The sequence below is a fragment of the Cydia pomonella genome, chromosome 9, assembly GCF_033807575.1.
Source record: "Cydia pomonella isolate Wapato2018A chromosome 9, ilCydPomo1, whole genome shotgun sequence".
NCBI lineage: Eukaryota > Metazoa > Arthropoda > Insecta > Lepidoptera > Tortricidae > Cydia > Cydia pomonella.
In genome coordinates, this window is record NC_084711.1 from 6,220,153 (window position 1) to 6,241,752 (window position 21,600).

The 21,600-nt window shown below is 40.5% G+C and overlaps 2 protein-coding genes across 9 annotated transcripts in view; one reads left to right on the forward strand and one right to left on the reverse strand.

Moving 5' to 3' along the window:
• Positions 1-21,600, reverse strand: part of LOC133521220 (myelin transcription factor 1-like protein) — a 327,413-nt gene that overhangs the window by 23,185 nt on the left and 282,628 nt on the right. For 5 of the 8 annotated variants that reach the window (XM_061856060.1, XM_061856062.1, XM_061856063.1 and 2 more), the window contains 9 exons: positions 17,479-18,521; positions 16,668-16,740; positions 16,360-16,400; positions 15,383-15,541; positions 14,507-14,768; positions 13,810-14,007; positions 13,499-13,706; positions 12,923-13,071; positions 12,309-12,406 (listed from right to left, as the gene is read on the reverse strand). In XM_061856060.1, coding sequence (XP_061712044.1) covers positions 12,309-12,406; positions 12,923-13,071; positions 13,499-13,706; positions 13,810-14,007; positions 14,507-14,768; positions 15,383-15,541; positions 16,360-16,400; positions 16,668-16,740; positions 17,479-18,521 — 2,231 coding nt within the window. The remainder of the gene's footprint in view (positions 1-12,308; positions 12,407-12,922; positions 13,072-13,498; positions 13,707-13,809; positions 14,008-14,506; positions 14,769-15,382; positions 15,542-16,359; positions 16,401-16,667; positions 16,741-17,478; positions 18,522-21,600) is intronic. The other 3 variants (XM_061856067.1, XM_061856066.1, XM_061856061.1) reach the window with 2 other exon arrangements.
• LOC133521219 (uncharacterized) lies at positions 6,067-11,854 on the forward strand. Its single transcript, XM_061856058.1, has 2 exons — positions 6,067-10,635; positions 11,200-11,854. The coding sequence occupies exons 1-2, from the start codon at positions 6,261-6,263 to the stop codon at positions 11,613-11,615; spliced, it is 4,791 nt and encodes a 1,596-aa protein (XP_061712042.1). The 5' UTR covers positions 6,067-6,260; the 3' UTR covers positions 11,616-11,854.

The window sequence follows — 21,600 nt, forward strand, 5'->3', positions numbered from 1 at the left end:
TATATGCAGCCATTTTATGGAAAGGTAGAAATATCTGTGTGTAGCTTGCATTGTAATAGTAAAATCAACTTAAAAAGGCGCGAAATTCATAACCACGCCGCGCTGGTCCGTCAACATGTCGGCTCGGCGCGCGGAAGCCTATCGTAGCCGACCTAGTGAGCGATAGATATCTCGCCCCGCCCGCGCCCCCCGCTCAGCTTCGCAAGCGCTGTTTGTCTTTTCTTTCAAATCATTCATTTGTTTGTTTATCGTGCACATAAATTAGATGCGGACATTAGATGAATTTAATTATAGAATAAAAGTTATTATGACTTCAAAATGAGTGAAAAATGTTTGATATGTGTACTGTACTGTACTGACTTAGTAACAGAGAAAAAACGAGGAATTGAGCAGTTAATAACTGCGAGCAAATAATCTTTCTTGGTGATGGGAAAGTTAAATATTTCTACGGGAAGGAGGAACTACGTTTCCATAAAAAGTGTAGATTATACATTGAGTCGAAGGCTATACCGGCGTACAAAAGACTAATGGAGGTGGCATCAGAGGGCTTACCGCGAACCACGTTCGACGTGTTGCCTCCCTGTCATACTTACGTACGAATTTACAAGTGCGACAGAGAGGTAACACGTCGAACGTGGTTCGCGATAGGCCCTCAAATGTACAGCCAAGTGACGATGATGAAAATTACATTTTAAAAACTTTTGTCTTTTGTTACCATTGTGTTAGCCGCCTGTACTTACTTTCAACATATATTAGTAGTTTATGTTACTGCTACATAATAAAATGCATTAAAATACACGAGTGTGAGCTTAGGAAACGAACGAAGTGAGTTTCTTAAAAAGATCACACGAGTGTTTTAATGCCTAATTATCTTATACCTTTAAACGAGCAATTCTTGTATATATATATTTCCGGGATCTCGGAAACGGCTCTAACGATTTTGCTGAAATTTGGTATATGGGGGTTTTTGGGGGTAAACAATCGATCTAGATTAGTCTTATGTTTGGGAAAACGCGTGTTTTCGAGTTTTCATGCGTTTTTCTTTCGACGCAGAATATGGTCGCTAATTTCGTGTTGCCGGCCACTGTCCGTCTGGTCCAGCGGGTTAAGACGCGGACTGCTAAACGAGTGTTACGGGTTCGAATCTCGCCTGGTGACTAACTTTTGTTTTTTTTTTTTTATATGTTAAATTTTATATATAATTTTTTAATTTTTATTGTTTTAGACAAGTTTAATTTAGTAAAAGAATGTAGTTAAGATTATCACCTATACACCACCATATTACAATAAATAGTTAGTTATAACCGAGCAAAGCTCGGTCGCCCAGGTACTGTATAGTTATTGCAGGTAGTTCGCAATCACATTTTTAGCACAGGCATTATAAGAGAGGTATGGGCATTGTAAATGTCATCTGGCTCTGTGTGGTAGGGCACAGCACAGCGGATGTCATTCCAGATCTAGAGCAGAACCCAACTGGGGAAGTACCTCCACCTTACAGAAAATCGCAGCCAAATAACACTAGACCCTACTCATAGTGTTGTGTTCCTGCCGGTGAGTAAGGTTGCCAGAGCTCAACGAGGGGTGGGAGGGTGTTAGGGTCGGCAACGCGCATGTAACTCCTCTGGTGTTGCAGGCGTACATAGGCTACGGATACTGTTTACCATCAGGCAGGCCGTATGCTTGTTTGCCACCGACGTAGTATAAAAAAAAAAAAAAAAAAACACACAATTAAAATATTTCATACGACATGTGCTAATTATTTGTCTCAGTGTAAACAAAAATATATCATAATTATGATATCAATTTTCAAATTCAAAATGGCGGACATGTTTTATAACTTATTTTAAGAAATTATGAGTAGTTTAAGACTTTAAAAAGCAAGAAATTGTTTCTTGCTTCTGTTTGTATATGTATCTGTAGTATTTGATGTTTTCATTATTTTTGAAAGTCCTCAGGGTGCCGATTACGAAAATGACATCCATTATGGAACCCAAGATGGCGGACATTCATTTTTCTTAAAAATCGGTATGGGTGTCATCTCCGAGGTTCTTCGAGGTTCCGATTACGAAAATGACGTCCATTTTGCAATCCAAGATGGCGAACATTATTTTTTCTTAAAAATCGATATGGGTGTCATCTCCGAGGTTCCTCGGGGATCCGATTACGAAAATGACGTTCATTTTGAAATCCAAGATGGCGGAAATTATTTTTTCTTAAGTCGATATGGGTGTCATATGAATCCGAGGTTCCTCGGGATTCCGATTTAAAAAATGACGTCTATTTTGAAATCCAAGATGGCGGACATTAATTTTTCTTAAAAATCGATATGGGTGTCATCTCCGAGGTTCCTCGGGGTTCCGATTACGAAAATGACGTTCATTTTGAAATCCAAGATGGCGGACATTAATTTTTCTTAAAAATCGATATGGGTGTCATCTCCGAGGTTCCTCGGGGATCCGATTACGAAAATGACGTTCATTTTGAAATCCAAGATGGCGGAAATTATTTTTTCTTAAAAGTCGATATGGGTGTCATATCCGAGGTTCCTCAGGATTCCGATTACGAAAATGACGTCTATTTTGAAATCCAAGATGGCGGACATTAATTTTTCTTAAAAATCGATATGGGTGTCATCTCCGAGGTTCCTCGGGGTTCCAATTACAAAAATGACGTCAATTTTGGCGGTTCTTGTTGGTGCAGATTTCAAAAATAGAGACCATTTTAGAATTAAAGGTGGTTGATATCACGGCTACACACATCGACACCCATTTCAAAAAGTAGCGTCCGCCATATTTATTTTCAAAATAGATGCCATTTTTGAAATCCACACCCCTAAAAACCCAGAAAACAACACCCATGACGACTTTTTCAAAAAAGTGACGTCCGCCATCTTTATTTCCAAAATGGACGTCATTTGTAAAATTAGTACACATACATCATACAACATGAAAACTAAAAACATTTCCATCCTCTTTTGGGCAGTTGTGTAAGTCTGTGATAACCCTAGGTAGGTACGAAGACCTTGAGCGGTGTCGGCATTTACGCAAACATCAAAGGCGTCGGCCCACTGTTACTTTTTATGTTTGTTAGTCTTATGTTTGGGAAAACGCGTGTTTTCGAGTTTTCATGCGTTTTTCTTTCGACGCAGAATATGGTCACTAATTTCGTGTTGCCGGCCACTGTCCGTTTGGTCCAGCGGGTTAAGACGCGGACTGCTAAACGAGTGTTACGGGTTCGAATCTCGCCCGGTGACTAACTTTTGTTTTTTTTTATATGTTCAAGTTTATATATAATTTTTTAATTTTTATTGTTTTACACAAGTTTAATTTAGTAAAAAAAATGACCTATGTAATAAGAGAAATCGACAATAGATGGCGTTACTCTGTGACAAGTGCTGTAAGGTTAAAATCGATTGTAAATAATAATAATAGTCAGTTCACATTTTACTTTTTAAGTTTTTGTAGATTATCACCACCATATTACAATAAATAGTTATAACCGAGCAAAGCTCGGTCGCCCAGGTACTATATTACTAACTGTACTAGGTTGCCTTTTTAACAAGTTGGTCCAGTCCATGGTTGCCTACATTTTATATAAAAATCGGTTAATCTAGGCGACCATTAACTGGACCAACTTTTTTAATACGGCAACTTTCAAATAAGCTTTCATTTGATATATCATACGATGAAATAACAAACAAAAAAACTATCCGTACGCAATCTTACAAGGCAACCTACTTGAAATGTATCACTGTGAATTTTGTCTTACATTTATTTCTTATCAGAAATAAATAACATGAGGGTGCACATACCTTATAACGTATCTCTATATAACTATCGGTTATCAATATTAGCATTAGCGGTTAACAACAACATTCCCCTTAAAACAAATAACTATCGCGAGGAAAATACCAAGTCCAAACATCTGAAAAAAATCGGGAAAGAAAAGCTGCAACTGGCTTTTAAAATGGTACAAGGAAGGGTGGTCATCTGTATGAGAATGTGTTTTTTTTGTCTCTATTTGACCCAATGGTTGACTGGTAGAGAATGCCTTTTGGCATTAAGTCCGCCATTTGTGTTTTTTTTTTGTTTGTGCAATAAAGTTTAAATAAATAAATAATATTCATGTAACGCGATAACGAATTCTACGTGAACGAAACCGCGGGCAATACCTATTATAGTAACAACAAAATAACAATTTTCTATTGCTATTAATTTAAAACACGCTTTAGGATTTTTTTTGATGGACCGTAGACGCAGTCAAGGGCACCCCGCTCCCCACTACCGTTGTTCGCTGCCTCCTGCCACAGCGCGCGGCGCGCGCAAATTTGCCGCGCGTTTGAAACGTAACGTATTTATATAAGCAAGGAATGCATACATATCAGTAATGAGTGTCGCCGTGATTTTATATTTCTAAATTTTTGTTTAGTAACTGAGATCATTGTTGATGATCGATTATTATTAACTCTACAAACTTTAATTCAATATTAGCTATACTGCTTAACCTGAAATCAATATCTAGACAAGCACATTGTCTACATGTCTAACTTTTTACTAGAATACTAAGTTGATCGATAATATCGTAATTTTGCAATATCAGCAACTCTAATTCTATATTTACAAAATAACTCGTGTTTTTACGTTTACCAGAAAGCAGCTGTTCCAGATTTCTAAAAACTGAAAATTGTACATAAATTGAAGTGTTATTCGATATGCTAAAGTTTTCTGTAACTTTAATTCTATATTTACTTAGTTATTAGCAAAAATTAAAATATTTAAATATAACCGAAAGCTCAACCTTAAAATTTCTAACTTTTTACCAAAGTATTATTTAACATACTCCCAATGACATATCAAAAAAGAAAAAACTTTAATATTATCGAAACCCATTTTTGTTCAACCGCTGGTCTAGCTCTGTTTTCCTGTAACTTAGCAAGCGCAAGCGACCAGCTGACTCAAGTAAACCGGTATAAACTTATCTGTAGGTAATATATTACTTTGTGCTATACGGGGATAGTAAGTATAGACCCTATATACCTATGAACAGTATGAACTGCTGTAAAAAATAATGTAATAAACCTATTTGTATTTATATTTGTAGCATAGGTACTGTGTCAAGTTTATACCCATACATATATTACAGAGAAATTTGAAGTATACTTAGTTTTTTTTCGTTTTTGTGATGACTGATTTCGGAATGCGTCTTAAAGTGTGTGACACCCGGTATGTTTAAAGAGTTTATAAGTCAAAGAAGTGGTATTGCTAAAGATTTAACTTTTGCATAAAAAATGAATACTTTCAGTTTCGCGAAATCTTCATATACTGGCTTGGATGAACCGAACGCTTGCTTGCGGTCGGTAAGCTACAAGAACAACAATTACGGCACCGGCATGGCACAGCGCCTGCCAGCTAAGATTAGCAACATTACACCGCGCAGCGCGTTGCTCGCTACACGCCACAGGGTGTACGGGGAGCGATTATCGCGGTCGCGTTTTAATTTGTACGACGTGTTTTACGTGTGGAGGGCTCTAACCCCTTATGGAGGGGGTGGAACATGAAATTTGGGAAGTTTGAGATGTAAAAATATCTTTGCTCTAATGGTTTATTTAATCAAAATTTCTTCATTTAGGTAGGTAGGTAAGGTTTTATGTAAAATGAATGAACGGTATCACAATGATTGGACTAATTGGACTAAAGAACCTCCAAAATGGATTATATTCATATCAATATTCAACGGTGTTCGCGCATCTAGTACTACTAGTGACATCTAGCGGCACTGCGGCGACAACTCCTGTACCGCCCCTCTCCGCGCTCATCTTTCTGGATTCATTCGACTCGATATACGGCACGATACGCACCTTGTTCGTTACATATTAAATTTAAGGTTATATAAAGCCATATTCAGAATAAACATATTTTTCTACATATATAAATAAACGTCTTCATTGAATGGACCCTGGATAACCACCGAATCCTGCACATAATTTGATCCTCGAGCCGGATACTGCAAGAGAAGTCAGCTCGTCAGGAAGACGAAATACCCTTGCGAGATGACAGCACCTCAGCAGCGTCTGCAGCAGTGAACGGTCAGGTCTACCAATCCCGTCTATTCCTTTCCTAGTCGAATTGTGTTAAAACCGAGTTTTTTTGTGCATTCCAGTGCCGCTCGTTACGCAAGTCACGCAGCAGCAGTTTGTGATCTACCGTACCCGTTTGGAATTTATGCACGTGAGTAGTTCCAATTTCTCTTAATCTTTCGAAATGGGTGAAAGGGATGAAGCTGGTGCTAAATTGACTATTCCTTCTGGATCAGGGTCACCTAGAAAAAGTCAGGCAACAATTTCAGAGCTCCGCAAACAAAGGGGTAACTTGAAAGGCCGGCTTACGCAATTCAAAAAATTCGTTGATTCTCTTTTATCGGTGACTCCTTCCAAAGTACAAATTGCAGAATTAAAATTACGCATGCAAGCATCTACAGAGACTTTTAAAAATTTTAATGACATTGAAAGCCAAATTGAACTTTGCTCTCCAGAAACAGAAATTTCTGCCAATTCCGAATACGTAGAAACTCTCGAGGAGTTATATTTCGGTACTATGGCTAGCGCTAATTGTTTAATCGATGGTGTGGAGACAAATAACGCTACTATTTCAAGTTGTGATCATACCGTGAACAAACCGTTTTCAAAATTTAAACTACCCGAAATTAAATTGCCCTCATTCGATGGTTCGTATGATCGTTGGCTCGAATTTAAACATTCTTATGAAACCATGATTCATAAACATTCCGATCTCGACGCGATTCAAAAGTTTCATTACCTTCGATCATCACTAAGTGGTAGTGCATTACAAGTAATTAGTGCGTTAGAATTCACGGCTGCCAACTATATTCAAGCATGGGAATTGCTTGAAATTCGCTTTCATAACCCTAGGCTTTTAGTACATAATCACATAAAATCCTTGTTCAATATTTCAGCCTTGAAACAGGAATCTTCGACTCAAATACGTAGACTGATAGATACCGTGTTACGTAATTTACGCGCTTTAAAAACGTTAGAGGAACCTACCGACTCGTGGGATACGTTAATTATTCATTTAATTGTGTCAAAACTCGATACGACCACGGAGCGTAAGTGGGAATCTCACATAGGGTCTATCTCGGATAAGTCAATCAATAATGAGTCTAAGAAACTTAAGCTGGAAGATCTCTTATCGTTTCTCAGAAACCGGGCGGATACGTTAGAAATGATAAACTCTAATCATTCCAAGGCACCGACCGCGGTTAATACTAAGCCTAATTACACGTCAAATAAACCTACGCAAGTAGTTAGCTGTGTCTCTGCTAGTGTTAATGCTAATAAATCGAAGCCTTTCAATAATAAACGTTTCCGAAACTGCGCGATGTGTAACGAGAATCATGCACTTTATACGTGTGCTAAGTTTTTAAATTTATCTGTCCAAGATAGGTTAAAATTAATTCAAAATAAAAACCTGTGTAATAACTGTTTACGCGAAGGGCATTCCTTAAATGAATGTATATTCGGTCCGTGTAAACAGTGTCAACAAAAACATAATAGTTTATTGCATATGGATAATACTCGCAATGATAGTGTGTGCGTGAGGCCGTCGAGTGCGCCTGCACACAGCGCGCCGTTATCAGTGCCGAGTACATCTAGCTGCTTTGTATCCGCTGACCGCGCGCCTATGGCCGAGTGCGATGGTGGCGCGGAAAGTAGCCGGTTCGTTCCCAGGCGTGGCTTACTTCCTACTGCGTTAATCGAAGTAGCCGATGCGAACAATCAGTTCCATACGTGTCGTGCGTTTTTAGACAATGGGAGTGAACATTGCTTTATAACGGAAGAGTTACGTAATCGATTAAACGTTAAAAATTTACAGTCCACTATTCAGATCTCGGGTGTAGCAGAAATAGTTACACAGACAAATCAGTCATGCGATGTAACTATACAATCTAAACAATCGGATTATTCTATGTCAATAACGTGTTTTGTCTTGCAGCGCATAACGTCCAGTTTGCCCTCGACTCACATAGACTTAGATAGTATACGTATTCCTGATAACATTCAGTTAGCAGATCCCGATTTTAACGTGCCTTCTGAAATCGATATACTTATCGGTTCAGAAATATTTTGGGACCTTTTAGACGGTGAAAAGATTCGATTACCAACAGGGCCGTACTTAATAAATTCGAAATTTGGCTGGTTGGTATCTGGTCCAATTAATACACGGAACTTGCGCATTAATAATCAAGTCCATTGTTATTTTACTCAATCGATTGACTCTCAACTTAGAAAGTTTTGGGAGATCGAGGATATCCCTCAGGTAGATAGTATTCTTACAGCTGACGAGCAGAAATGTGAGGATATTTTTACCAATACGACTAAACGTGAAGAGGACGGTCGGTTCTCCGTCCGAATGCCGCTAAGAGAATCAGCTGATACGTTGGGCGATTCTTATACGTTAGCGAAAATTCGATTTTTATCCTTAGAACGTAAATTAGAGCGTTTGCCGGAATATAAACGTTTATATTGTGACTTCATGCGAGAATACGAAAAGATGGGTCACATGACTCGTGTTACCGACTATGGTACACCGAATTACTTCCATCCTCATCATGGAATATTTAGGGAGGGGAGCACCACCACTAAATTACGCGTTGTATATAGTGGCGCTGCTCCCACCACCACGAATAAATCGTTGAATAGCATTCAGCTGCCGGGTCCAGCACTTCAAAACGATATATTTGCTATTTTGCTACGTTTCCGTCAATACAAGTACGTTGCTTGTGCTGATGTGGAGAAAATGTTTCGGCAGGTTTTGATCCAACCAGATCAGAGATCCTTGCAAATGATCCTCTGGCGTGAAAACCCTACCGATCCATTACACGTTTATGAACTCAATACGGTTACATATGGGCAAACTAGTGCGCCATATTTAAGTCAACGTTGTATACGACAGTTAGCGTTGGAGTGTGGTGATGACGTCATCGCGCGCGTTATCAACCAAGATATATTCGTAGACGATTTAATTACGGGAGATGATAATTTCCAAAACTTACTTGACATATGTCAAAAAACGTATGACGTTTTGCAATCAGGATGCTTTCCTTTACGTAAATGGACCTTTAATTGTGACGTTACACAAGAAGAGTCCAAGGAACATTTTGTTGGTGAGCACACCCAGAACAAAACGCTCGGAGTAGGTTGGGACAATAAACTCGATGAATTGTATTACACCACAAAAATCGATCCTTTGCCTAATTCGTCGTACTTAAATAAACGAATGATGTTATCGATTATTTCACAGATTTACGATCCGTTAGGTCTTCTTTCTCCTGCGGTGATAATTTCCAAAATTTTGCTTCAAAAATTATGGTTAAGTCGTATCGATTGGGACACTCCGGTTCCAGAAGACATTAAATCGATGTGGAATAATTTCATAAATACATTAAGCCGTTTAAACGATTTACGGATTCCGCGTCATGTAAGGGGTGTACACACTGGACATACGGAATTGCATATTTTTTCTGATGCATCGTTGCATGCTTACGGCGCGTGCGCTTATATTCGGACATATGATGAAGGGTCAGATGTAACTGTCAGACTATTGTGTGCTAAAAGTAAACTCTCACCCCTGAAGTCTCTGACTATCCCGAAACTTGAACTTTCAGGCGCACTCGTTGCTGCTAAGCTTTATAAGAAAATAACTGATTCCTTAAGGTTAGTGTTCACTAAAGTTTACTTCTGGTGTGACTCGACTATAGTAATTTCGTGGCTAGGTATGTCTCCGCATCTATTGAAGCCTTTCGTTCAAAATCGTGTTACACAAATAAACGAACTTACCGGTAATGCTATATGGTTTCATGTGAGAAGCGAAGACAACCCTAGTGATTTATTGTCTAGAGGCGTTACTTTAGATAATTTAATTGATTGTAATTTATGGTGGTTCGGACCATCATTCTTGCATGACCCGAAATCGGATTTTATTAGTGCCAATACGAGTAAAAATACGGCAATCGAAAATTTACCCGAGTTACGATCGACCGCGGTAAGTTTAGTTTGCAATCAGCAAGATGAACTATTTAATTTCGATAGATGTTCATCTTACATTAAATTAATTAGGATCGGCGCGTATGTACTCCGCTTTATATTAAACTCACGCACTAACTCTGAGCGTAAACAACTCCGCCAAACCGGTTCATTATCGGTGGACGAGTTGGATGCATCACGTCGTATGCTAGTTAGATTCGCACAAATGCAATCATTTCCGGACGTCTACGATAGTTTACTTAAAAATAAACCGATTAAGACGAATTGTAAACAATATAATCGTATATCCGGTCTTAACGTGTTTTTAGACGATCGTAATAAGTTTAAAGTGATTAGAGTCGGTGGTAGATTGTGTAATTCTACAAGTTTCGATTACAACAAAAAACATCCCGTGTTATTGTGCAGTAAACATAAGTTAACGGTGTTGTTATTCAAATATGAACACAAGCGGCTGCTACATGCCGGACCGCAGCTACTCTTATCTACTTTGCGTGAATGTTGGTGGCCTTTAGGTGCGCGAAATTTGGCAAGGAAAATAGTGCGAGAATGCGTTACCTGTATTCGAATGAAAGGTAAAGTACTTAGTCCTATCATGGGTAATGTTATTTTGGATCGTTTAGAGCCTGGTTTCCCGTTCATTCGTACAGCCGTTGATTACGGCGGGCCAATTTTCATACTTAATCGAAAGGGGAGAGGAGCTCAGCTTATTAAATCGTATATTTGTTTGTTCATATGTATGGTCACACGAGCCGTTCATTTGGAACTTGTTACGAGTCTCTCCACTGAGGATTATATATTAGCGCTTAAACGTTTTATTAGTAGACGAGGAAAGCCTCATATAATTTATTCGGATAATGGAAAATGTTTTGTTGGGGCCGAAAAAGAATTTCCCACATTTCTAAAAAATAGTTCGAAGGAAATAGTCGATTTTGCTGCCAATGATGGCATTAAATTCAGTTTCATTCCTCCTTATTCTCCCCATTTTGGCGGATTGTGGGAGGCTGGAATAAAAGCGTGCAAATTTCATTTAAAACGGGTAGTAGGTAATGCTAGGTTAACTTACCAGGAATTCAGCTCGGTTTTGACACAGGCCGAAGCCATCCTGAATTCCCGGCCCATGTCACCTATGTCCACAGATCCTACTGATCTATCCCCGCTCACGCCTGCCCATTTCCTAATTGGTCGGCCGTTGACCTGCCCTGCGAGCGAGGACCTGACGGATGTGCAGCCTTCCCGCCTGTCTCGCTACGCCAGGATCGAAGCCCTACGTCAACACTTCTGGCATCGTTGGGCCAAGGAGTACGTTGCAGAGCTCCAGCGACGAACCAAATGGAAGACAAAGAAGGACGACATATCGTTAAACAGTCTCGTTTTAATCAAAGACGATAACCTGCCTCCTCTCAAATGGCGGCTAGGCCGAGTCACGCGCCTATACCCTGGGAGCGATGGCGTGAACCGTGTCGCCGACATCCTCACGGCGACAGGAACAATTCGACGCAGCTTTTCAAAGATCTGCCCGCTACTACCAGAGCCGGCAGACCACGACGGATGATGACTACTTTGGGAGTTGGTGCTCCCAAGGCCGGGGGCATGTTCGCGCATCTAGTACTACTAGTGACATCTAGCGGCACTGCGGCGACAACTCCTGTACCGCCCCTCTCCGCGCTCATCTTTCTGGATTCATTCGACTCGATATACGGCACGATACGCACCTTGTTCGTTACATATTAAATTTAAGGTTATATAAAGCCATATTCAGAATAAACATATTTTTCTACATATATAAATAAACGTCTTCATTGAATGGACCCTGGATAACCACCGAATCCTGCACAAACGGATATTTTCTAAATCATGCTTAGACTGTTTGTCGGATAAGCACACATAATTAGGTAAATTATTCAATACTAAAATTATTAACTATAAGTAACTATGTTTGTCTTTCCATATTTCGGAACCAGGATGGGGTTCCGGACTTTTGATAGGCGTGCGTGGGGCCGAAACCAGCATCGCAGAGGCCCTTAAAGACAAGTTTGATGTCATGTAACTATTATTATTAGGTAAAGTACTAACTAGGTAGTGATTGATGATACTATTTTTGTACAAAAGTTAAAGGTGCCTTGAAAGAAGGTTAAAGGATTACTTTTTGCAGTTTCAGCTTCTCGTAGTCTCTTATATCTTCGAAGGCTGCCAACTGCCGAAGTAGGCACTTATTCAGCTCTAGCCCCGGAAGATATCGACTCACCGGCTGCGTCTCTATGGTAGGCTTCTAGATACGGATGGCTGCCTCCGCTGTCGGGCGTGGATTCCCTGCTGTACGACACGCCACCGGGGAAGCTGCGACTGGTGACAAATCGCACCCATTAGATTAATTACTCCCAAGCGATTAATATACAATTAAGGGAGAATATTTTTCAGTCTAGTCGGCTTAATTAATGGCATAAGTATAAAGAGAACATTATTGAATAAAATGAAAAGCATTATTTATGAGCGCCCTTGTGTGTACGTAAATACAAAATTGAAAGATTTAGAATTGACGGAAAAACTAATTTAATTGTCCTAATTACAATAACTTTCTGTTGTTTCAACTTAGTGATTAAAAATCACCCAATTTATGACCGAAAAAATAAGAAGCTTAAATTGCTATGTTAGACTAAAGTCGGGACTAAAAATAACACAAAATAACAACTTACACACAGGCCGACCACTCGCTTGTATGTATTTTTGAAAATTGCAAAATAAATATGGCTATCTACCTTTTACTAAACCAAGAGATGCGATAGGAATAGGAAAATACAGTCAAGTGGTGTGGCCTAAGAACAAGTTACACAAAATAATCCTAAGAACTGAAAGCCTCACCTATGTGGTAAACGTGACACACTAAGGTCGAGGGTCTGCCCCTGGGGGCTCGGGACCTGTGGGCTCGCGGTCAGCTGCGGCGAGGCGCCCGGCTGCGGGCTGCCGCGGGCGCCGCCGGCGCTCGTGTACACGGGCGACGCGTACGGACCCTGGTGTGAACAAACTGTTAGTAAGTGTTAACTAAGGCAGCCTAATTACCAATAAGTGATCGTGCTCCAAGGTCAGTTCGTTTGAGGGGTTTGATTATGCAACAACATCACAAAATTGAAACAATAGGCACAGCAACAAGTCCCGGATTTGAAGTTTAAGCTGGACACCGCAGTGGGGTTTTACCTTTGTTAAAGGTTTGTAAGTAAATTTAAATCACTTTTGGCCCTGAAATTACTTGGATTGTAATTATTACGTGGCAGTAGGTATATTCTAGTATCATACATAAATGACATGAACAGACTATAACTATACTTTTTAAGGAAAGTGACGGATGCTTCTTTTGATAAGCGCATTGCTGTTGCAAATTTTAACCAATCGCCATCTCTGAGCTGAACTTTTATTTAGACCATGGGCACGATATCTCACCTGTGGACTACCGCTAGACGTAGATAGGTCTATGGCCGGACGAGGATCGCGCGGGTCGCGCTGGCTTGGGCTGCGCGGCCGCTGAGCTTGCGCCGCCGCGATCTTCACCGACAAGTTGATCGCCGAGAATCCCGGCGGCACTCCCGGCCCCATCGCGACCGCCCCGACGCCCCCCACTCCGCTACTTGCTTCGTAGTGGTACATTGGTCTAGGAAAGGGGGTTCAATGTCAATCATACCAAGGATTTAGGCCCGATTCTATAGATATGTCTCGTTTACCACATAGTTGACCCTAACCTTATCTAGACATACCTGGGGTAGATGGGTCCAGAGTTGGTTTCCTGCTCGGACTGGTCAGTCTTCATGGGTGTGGGGATGTGGGGGTCGTGGTAGCGTTCCTCCTCCCAGCCGTAGGGGCGTTGCGGACACTGCGCGGGGTCGTACCGCTCGAACGCGGGGACTCCGTCGTAACACCGCGATTCGTAACCGTACCGCGCTTCGTTCATTTGGCTAAGGAAAATTACGTATAGATACTAAAATTGACTGTAAAACTACAAGGTAGCTAAAGCTTGTCAACGCGGCAAAGTTAGATGGGATAAGTCTCCCGTGCAGTTCATGTTTACCTTAAAAATATTCATACTCATTTAAATGACAATATTAAAGAAAGTGGATTAGTGAGTGTGTGTTTTAGTGCTGCTAAAATTTAACATGATTGGATAGCACCTCTAAGAAGATATGTACAAAATAATTCATTATTAATATTATTATATACTTATTTTGTTACATACACAACTTGTTTGTTTATGTTTAAACACTGTGTCAAAAGGCTAGAGCCCAATTTCCTTACATACAGTTTGCGCTCATTTAGGGGGTTACTATCATCTTTTAATGCAATTTAGTTTCTAAACTGAAGAAAGGCTACTTCAACAGTAAACTTTCAGGAGCATCTAAATAGCAATTGGATATCACGTACATTGTTAACCTCAAGAAGATATAAAGAACGACTTACCTATACGACCGGACGTGGTCGTCCGGCGGTCGCTCGTATGGCGACCTTTGGTCAGGCGGCGCGCCGTACCCCGCGTGGCGCGTCTCCATGCCGGGGGAGTCGCGCTCGGGCTCGGCGGCCTCGCGCTTGGGCACGATCAGCTCGGGCTCGCGCTTCACGGCGGCGGGGCTGCGCGGCGACGCCGCTTCCGAGGAGCGCTCCCGGGTCGGCGTGCTCTCTATGGTAATCGTTATTGGTGCGGGCGCTGGCACTGTGGGGAGACCTGAGAAAAATAATGACTAAGAATAAGAAACCATTTACTGCTTCACACAAACTAAGATTAAAGTTACAAAATATACAAAGATAAGATTAACGATTGGCATGTGTGACAAAAGGAATTGGCTCAGCATAAACTGCGTCAGCCATTTCACAAAATGACCGCGCAACATTGATTTTCAGTTCGTCCCCCCTTGATAGGTATTCACTGAACCACATCGATTGATTGTAGTAAAGTACTGTTTGTTGTTTACTTTGTTAGCGTGTGTATGTAGCCTTTAGGCTATAATAACGATTCCATCTGGAGAGTTTTTTTGTGGTATTAGCCAGTATATGTCAAATGTTAGAGACTTTTGAAAACTTTTGTTGCAGAGAATCTGTCCCAGGTTGGGAGACGAACTTGGAGCTGCTTTTCTCGCGGCGCCATTAGTATTTTTATCTGACAACGAGTTAGAGGACCAGATAGTGCCATTGGAATTTAACTGTGTAGTGTTACCAATGAGTCTAGAACGTAGGGACCTCGTTGCTGTCTTATTCACTGCAGTGATACGAGGCCAGATAATGAGATGTTACTACTCCGGTCGGTTAAAATGAAATGTTGCTAGTAGTGGAGAATGTTACCAGTGAGTCTAGCGCGTTGGGATCTCGCAGCGGCCTTCCTCGCAGCAGCAGTCGGACAGCCAGACAGCGAGCGGTGAGTACTCCGGTTGGAGCTGACGTGGCCGCGCCCGTTGCACCCCGGCGTGGGGCACTTCAAGATCGTCTCGTGCAACGCCAATACTGATATCGAAAAAAATTTCGTTCATAGATAAACAGGTAAATTTAAATTTTCTAAAACTCAAATCGTGAAATGATTCCGGTCAAGAAAAAGGACTACAAAAACAACCAAAATGTGTTATAGTAAAGTTGGAGATTTCACGAGTTGACCTTAAAAAGAAGTTTTGAAAACTTTTGAACAAGTTTTATTCAAGTTTTGAAGGTCGTATTTCAAAGGGCTACTTTAAAAAGTTCGCTTACAGATCGATATCTACTATTCAATTTTAAATTAAACATTACAAGAGCAAGGTCAACGCGTTAAGACTACCTACTTATTGGTATAAGGATTAAAAGGCACTCATAATGTTAACGAGGACAGTTTATTGTATAGTTCGTTGGCTTGTGTATATTATTGGGCACGTCAAAAATTTTAATGGTTGGATTTAAGGGATCCAATTTAGTTTTGGAACATAATCTTTGTAGTAGCCGAACATTGATAAAAGTATTTTTTTATAAAAACATATATTGTGGTGATTGGAGCTCAATGACATTTCCAAAAGGTAAGCGTCATCTGATATTATTTATATTGCTCAATATCGAAAATACCCATTTTGACACTGTCCACTACATTATAGGTACTTAATTATCTAAAGGTAGGCTGAGTAGAAATCTGATCTAGTACATATGCTACAGTTTGAACTAAAATAACTATGTAATAAGTAGCAAATAATCAATATTAACATAAAATAAAAAAGTGAATCAACATACGAGTCTTATTAAGGAAACAAAATGTTAAAGAAAACCGAAGAAGCTCTATTAGCCTTTAAAATCATATTACTTACTCTCCGGTGTAACTTTATCCTTTCTTGGACATCCTGACAGACTGGGGGAGCAAAGAGTTCACAAATCAGTATCGTGAAAACACGTTTTAGATCAGTTTAACTATTGCGTAATACGTAGGTAAACAGTACTAGGCCCGTAGCCTTGCAACTCTAGCTGAAGTTTAGCAGTTTACCAAGGTTAATTGTTATGAGCGAAGTTGTGTTCAGAACCATGTAGTATTTTGTTCAAGATGTTGCTGGGTTAATTCCAGTAAAGTTACTATTGCAGTTACCTCGATGACTGAAATACATGATGATCATCGACTCACCTCCTGTGGTGTGTGTAGAGACCGGTGACGTGGCCCTGCCCATTGCAGCCGGGCGTGGGACACTTGTTGCCTTCTGCGAACAAATCGACCGATGCACAAATCAGTATTTCCCTAATCATCAGGGGGGCGTGGATCGATCGATACGGGCAGGCGTGCCGGCCGGGGCGTACCTGCGCGGCGCCGCCCACCCACCCGCTCCGACCCCACCCCGCACAACACTTAAAAGAAAAAATAAAGAACGCCAGGCGGCTGCGCGGCGGACTCACAATTTTTCTTTCAGGAAAAACGGGGCGGCACGTAACCCCGCCCACCGCCTGTGTGACCGTTTTTATTGCGCGTCGCCCTAACGTAAACCCAGCTATCGCCCGACAATACGAGGAAAATATTTAACTGTCTTATATACTATATCCACGTAGGTGGGGCCTTCAATGTAACCGTCGCAGACTAAATTATGAGAGGCATCTTACAAATGAAGGATGATTTGTTGCCAGCGTCTGTTGCGGACTGGCATCTGCTCGGACAGATGAGGATTGTTTTGAATGATAAAACCCATTTTGAGACCTCTTAGTTGAAACTACTATAATTTATACGGTAAGTAACAATAGTACATTCCATTCATAGAAGGCACATAAATTGTCTAGACAGTTTAGGAAAGATGGTTACAACATAGAACATCAGGTTCCGCCACGGGTAACGTTATGAGTTATCGAGCGACCTTGAAACAAACTTGGGCGAAGTTCATAGCGCGAAGTTCGACGTTATAGTAATGTCATTACGGAAGTTTTAGGTGTGTTGCTTGAGGTGGTTGTACCTCTGTTGACCGGCGGAGAGAGCGCGGCGAGCGGCCTGGAGTCACGCGTCGGTGTGGCAGAGGGAACCGTCCGTGCCTCTTGTAGAGCTGTTGCAGCACGGGAACCCGCGCCCGCAGGTTGCAACACTGTATACTGCTTCGAGCCCTTCCCCGCGGAGCTCTTATCATGCTCGTTAGAATACCCTCCGAAGGGCTCGCTGGGAAATGTCGCTCCGTGTAGCCGATGCTTCACCTCCGCGGGCGGCTTGAACGCGGACTGCGTCGAATACGGCAACGCTGCTGTCGCAGCTTTGTAAGCGTTGTATAAAGATTGCTTATTGACAGACATCGTCTCACTTTTACGCTTCGGCTTAGTTTCTCTATCATCATACTTGTCGTCATGCCGGTCAGACATATCTATCTCAAGTTCATTGGAAGACGAATCCACTAACTCATCAAAATTTGGCGCATCGTAGTGATTGGAATATTTTCCGTGGTTTTCATACTCATCGTCACTTTTGTCGCGTTCTGAACGTGCGACTTTCTTTATTTGTACTTCATTTTCAATAGAACTGTTTCTACTACCTTCTTCTTTTCTGTGGCGCTGCGAGAAGCTCTTTTGCGAGCCATCTGCGCTATCGGAAGACGGGGAGGGGGAAGACGGAAGCATTTTGTGCGATTGTTTTTCTTCGAAGAGGTTTTCGAAGCCGTTAGCGTCGTCGTTTTCGTCGCCGCTGTAGTTTTGGGGTGGTTCTCTGGACCAGCTGCCGGAAAGTGTTTTTAGGGCTGCCTGCGTTTCTCTCAGTATTGTTTCGTCGTCGTCGTTTCGGGTAGGGCCTGGTCGGTAGGGAAGGGTCCGGCGTCGGAGGTCGTCTTCTCGGCGTTCGTCGTCTAAAAGACGACGCCTACGTTTGCCGGCCACTTCCTCCTCGTCCATCGAGCCCTCACTACTGTTACGCTCCACTCTCCGGTCGGCCAACCTGAACGACTCTACATCCACCCCGAACTCCAGCCTCCTCTTGTTGATCTGCGCGAGCGACGACTGCGCGCTCAGCGGCGCCGTCCTGCAACAAACGGCTCCGTCAGACTCATCCCCGCGTCACGTGACACATTCACGTATATCAACATTAATATAATTCAAATATTGTACTTGCGATTCGATTTTCCATCCACAATCACAATATTTTTACGCGGAAATGATTCTAGGCGTTTCCCATCGACGTTGAAACACTTTAAGCACTTGTTTGTTATGTTTGGTTGCACAAAAATCGTTCCCACGTAAAAACCATTTCACTCAAGAGCTTTCAGACCAAAAGTAATTTTACATGGTAGAACAAGAATGAAGGTCAAAAAGTTTGAACTCGAGCATAAAAACTTAAAAAAAGTTCTTAAATTTTACACAATGTAAGCATAAAGAATTTTACTAATACAATATCGCGTCAAAAAGCAGTCAAACCGATTATTCCGTGCGATGTTCTTCCTAGAGCGACCAATACGAGATTGAAGTTAATGACCCGAGGTTACACATATTGTTAATTTGGTGAAAAACTTTTGTACATACAGTAATTTCGTTTCTTCTTTATATTCCAAATATGATGACTATGCGCATAATTAACGGGTAAAAACTTTTGCACGAAGGGTGAAACTTTTCAGGAAACTTTTTGAGTTCTGTCAAAACATAGTTCTTCAACTGGAACGGTATTTTTTTTCACGGATTGTTGGTTGCCATGATTTTTTCGACCAGACTTAACAAACTATTTATAGCATATCCGTGGAGGTAAGATATCTATTAATCAAGAAGAAGGTTAACAAAAAATTTAAAGTTCTTTAGTGTGGCTATATAAAAATATTTTAAAAATAGGTATGTAAAAATCATTTTCAAATGAACAGCCGATGATCTGCTAGAATAACGTATTTGAATTGAATATCGTTCAATACATAGGTTAAGGCCCCATAGGTTCGTGCTTTTCTCCCACTCTCAATGAGCGTAAGGGTGAGCGAGATGGATGTGCGTGACTGGGACTGCGGATATCATGTTCTTGAATTTTTAATTGTTGTTAAGATTTAAAAAAGAAAAGAGGAATTACTGAGTTCCCTCAAAGATAAAATTGCACATTTTTGGAAGCAATTTTCATATGTATAGCTTGTGTACATAATTTGTAACAATTGTTTAAAGTGCGTTTTAGATCTATATTCGTGTTTTTTTTCTATCGAGCAAAAGTCAAAGAATCGGAATTCGAATAACTGAAGTTCAGATAATCCTCAAAATTGCTAAATGAATTTTGGTAACCATATTGTTATCTATAACTCCACTCTCTGAACCTACGGCACATGAACCGCCTGGTTTATCATTTTACAGTTAGATTATGGCCAGCATCTGGCGCTATTTCGAATTTATTGGAATGTATCCGCTTTATGTAGGTAGTTTTGATTATTTATTAGGATTTATCCACGATTAGGAATTACATTACCAATGATATATTTTCTGCAATAGGTTACTATTATTACCCAGCCAGCGTTGGGTAGACCTAGATGTGTACAGGTAAACCCCGAACACATATTATATTTTTCTCATATTCGTACTGTACCCAAAAAGCTTGCCCAAAAGCTTTCAAAAAAGCTTTTTTTTTGTTGCTTGTAAAGTAGCCCCAGGTAATCTTAAGTTTACTTAATATTCTAACATTATCCGTATCCGGTATACTTAATTTAAGTAAACTTAAGTTTACGTGGGTATACCTTACTAGGATAATACTTTACCCAAGCCTTTTGGGTAAAGCCCGAAAATAAAATCAACTTAATTTGTATTCGGCGTTTACCCGTATACATCTAGGTCTACCCAACACTGGGAGGGTAATGTCAGAAGTAATGATGCAACACGTTACATTACCCAGCCACAGTGTTGGGTAGACCTAGATGTGTACGGGTAAACGCCGAATACAGATTCATGTTCTTAACATTTTGCGGACTTCACCAAAAAGGCTTGGATCATATACCGTGGTAAACTTGAGTTAACCTTCTAACATCACCCGTAACAAGTACATGTTTATTTGCTGCCTTATTTATAAAAACCGTTGTCTCTTTCTAACAAAAAGATTAGTCAAAGTGACGGATAGGGAAAAACGATAAACATTGGTTTGTTAAAATTGTCAAAAGTTTATGAATACCGCCATTAACGATTACGATTTTTGTGAATTAATTCAACGTATAGGGCCTATCGCTTATTTAACAAGCAGGCCAATTCGAACGTCCACTGACATCAGAATGCTATTTGAATCATGTTATTTAGTTACGGTCCATGTTATTGAATTGGTCTGTAAGTCAGACGGGACAATCACATTGTCAATTTGATCAGAAATTTATTTGGTGTCAATCTCATCTATATAGCGTCCACACGTAGGTCTGTCAGGTACACAATTTATCAATATATCACGAAGCTTAGATTTATGGAAATGAAATGATGGTAATAACTTTCACGACATTTTCTCATTATTATTCACTACAACGGGACTTACGTAAAATTATTTTTCCGAGACAAAGACCACGGAGACAACGCCGTCCTCGAAACATCGGAGATAAATAACCATTAAGTCCCGTTGTAGTGAATAATAAAAAATCCAATAATAACCCCAAAACGCTTCGAAAATAGGGCGCGAGTTTTACTGCAATGATCTGCCGTCAGAGTGCAGCACTAATACCTATCGTATACCATAGAGTAACTTATACATACTGTGCCTTAAACTGTTTTTTGACAAGTTTTCACAGATAATCAAAATAGTTTATTTGGTATCTAGTAAAATTTAAACAATATTGGTAATGGATACCTCCTGGTAAGTATAGCAATACTTGTGTTAGGAGGTACCGCTCCTTCCTAACGGCATTTTTCGGGTTTATCTCAGTTGACACATTATTATTTTATAAGGTACATTTTGATATTTTAACTATATCTATAGTTAATTTATATAAATATTATTACAATACAATTTTAGATTTAATTTGAATTCAATTTTAACTAAATTTATATGACATTGATGCATCAAGGCGGTTTGTTTACAAAAGGGCTTACCTACTGGGAAACGTGAAAATCGAAATTTAGTTACCTGCCTCTTTATCGCTCGAATATGCAAGAGGGACCTCGCGGTAGAC

Excerpts from the sequence above, each read along its gene's own strand:
- LOC133521219 (XM_061856058.1), top strand. The coding sequence starts at position 6,261 with ATGGGTGAAAGGGATGAAGCTGGTGCTAAATTGACTATTCCTTCTGGA. Across the intron at positions 10,636-11,199 it reads TACCTGTATTCGAATGAAAG|ATCCTACTGATCTATCCCCG; the intron begins GTAAAGTACTTA and ends CTATGTCCACAG.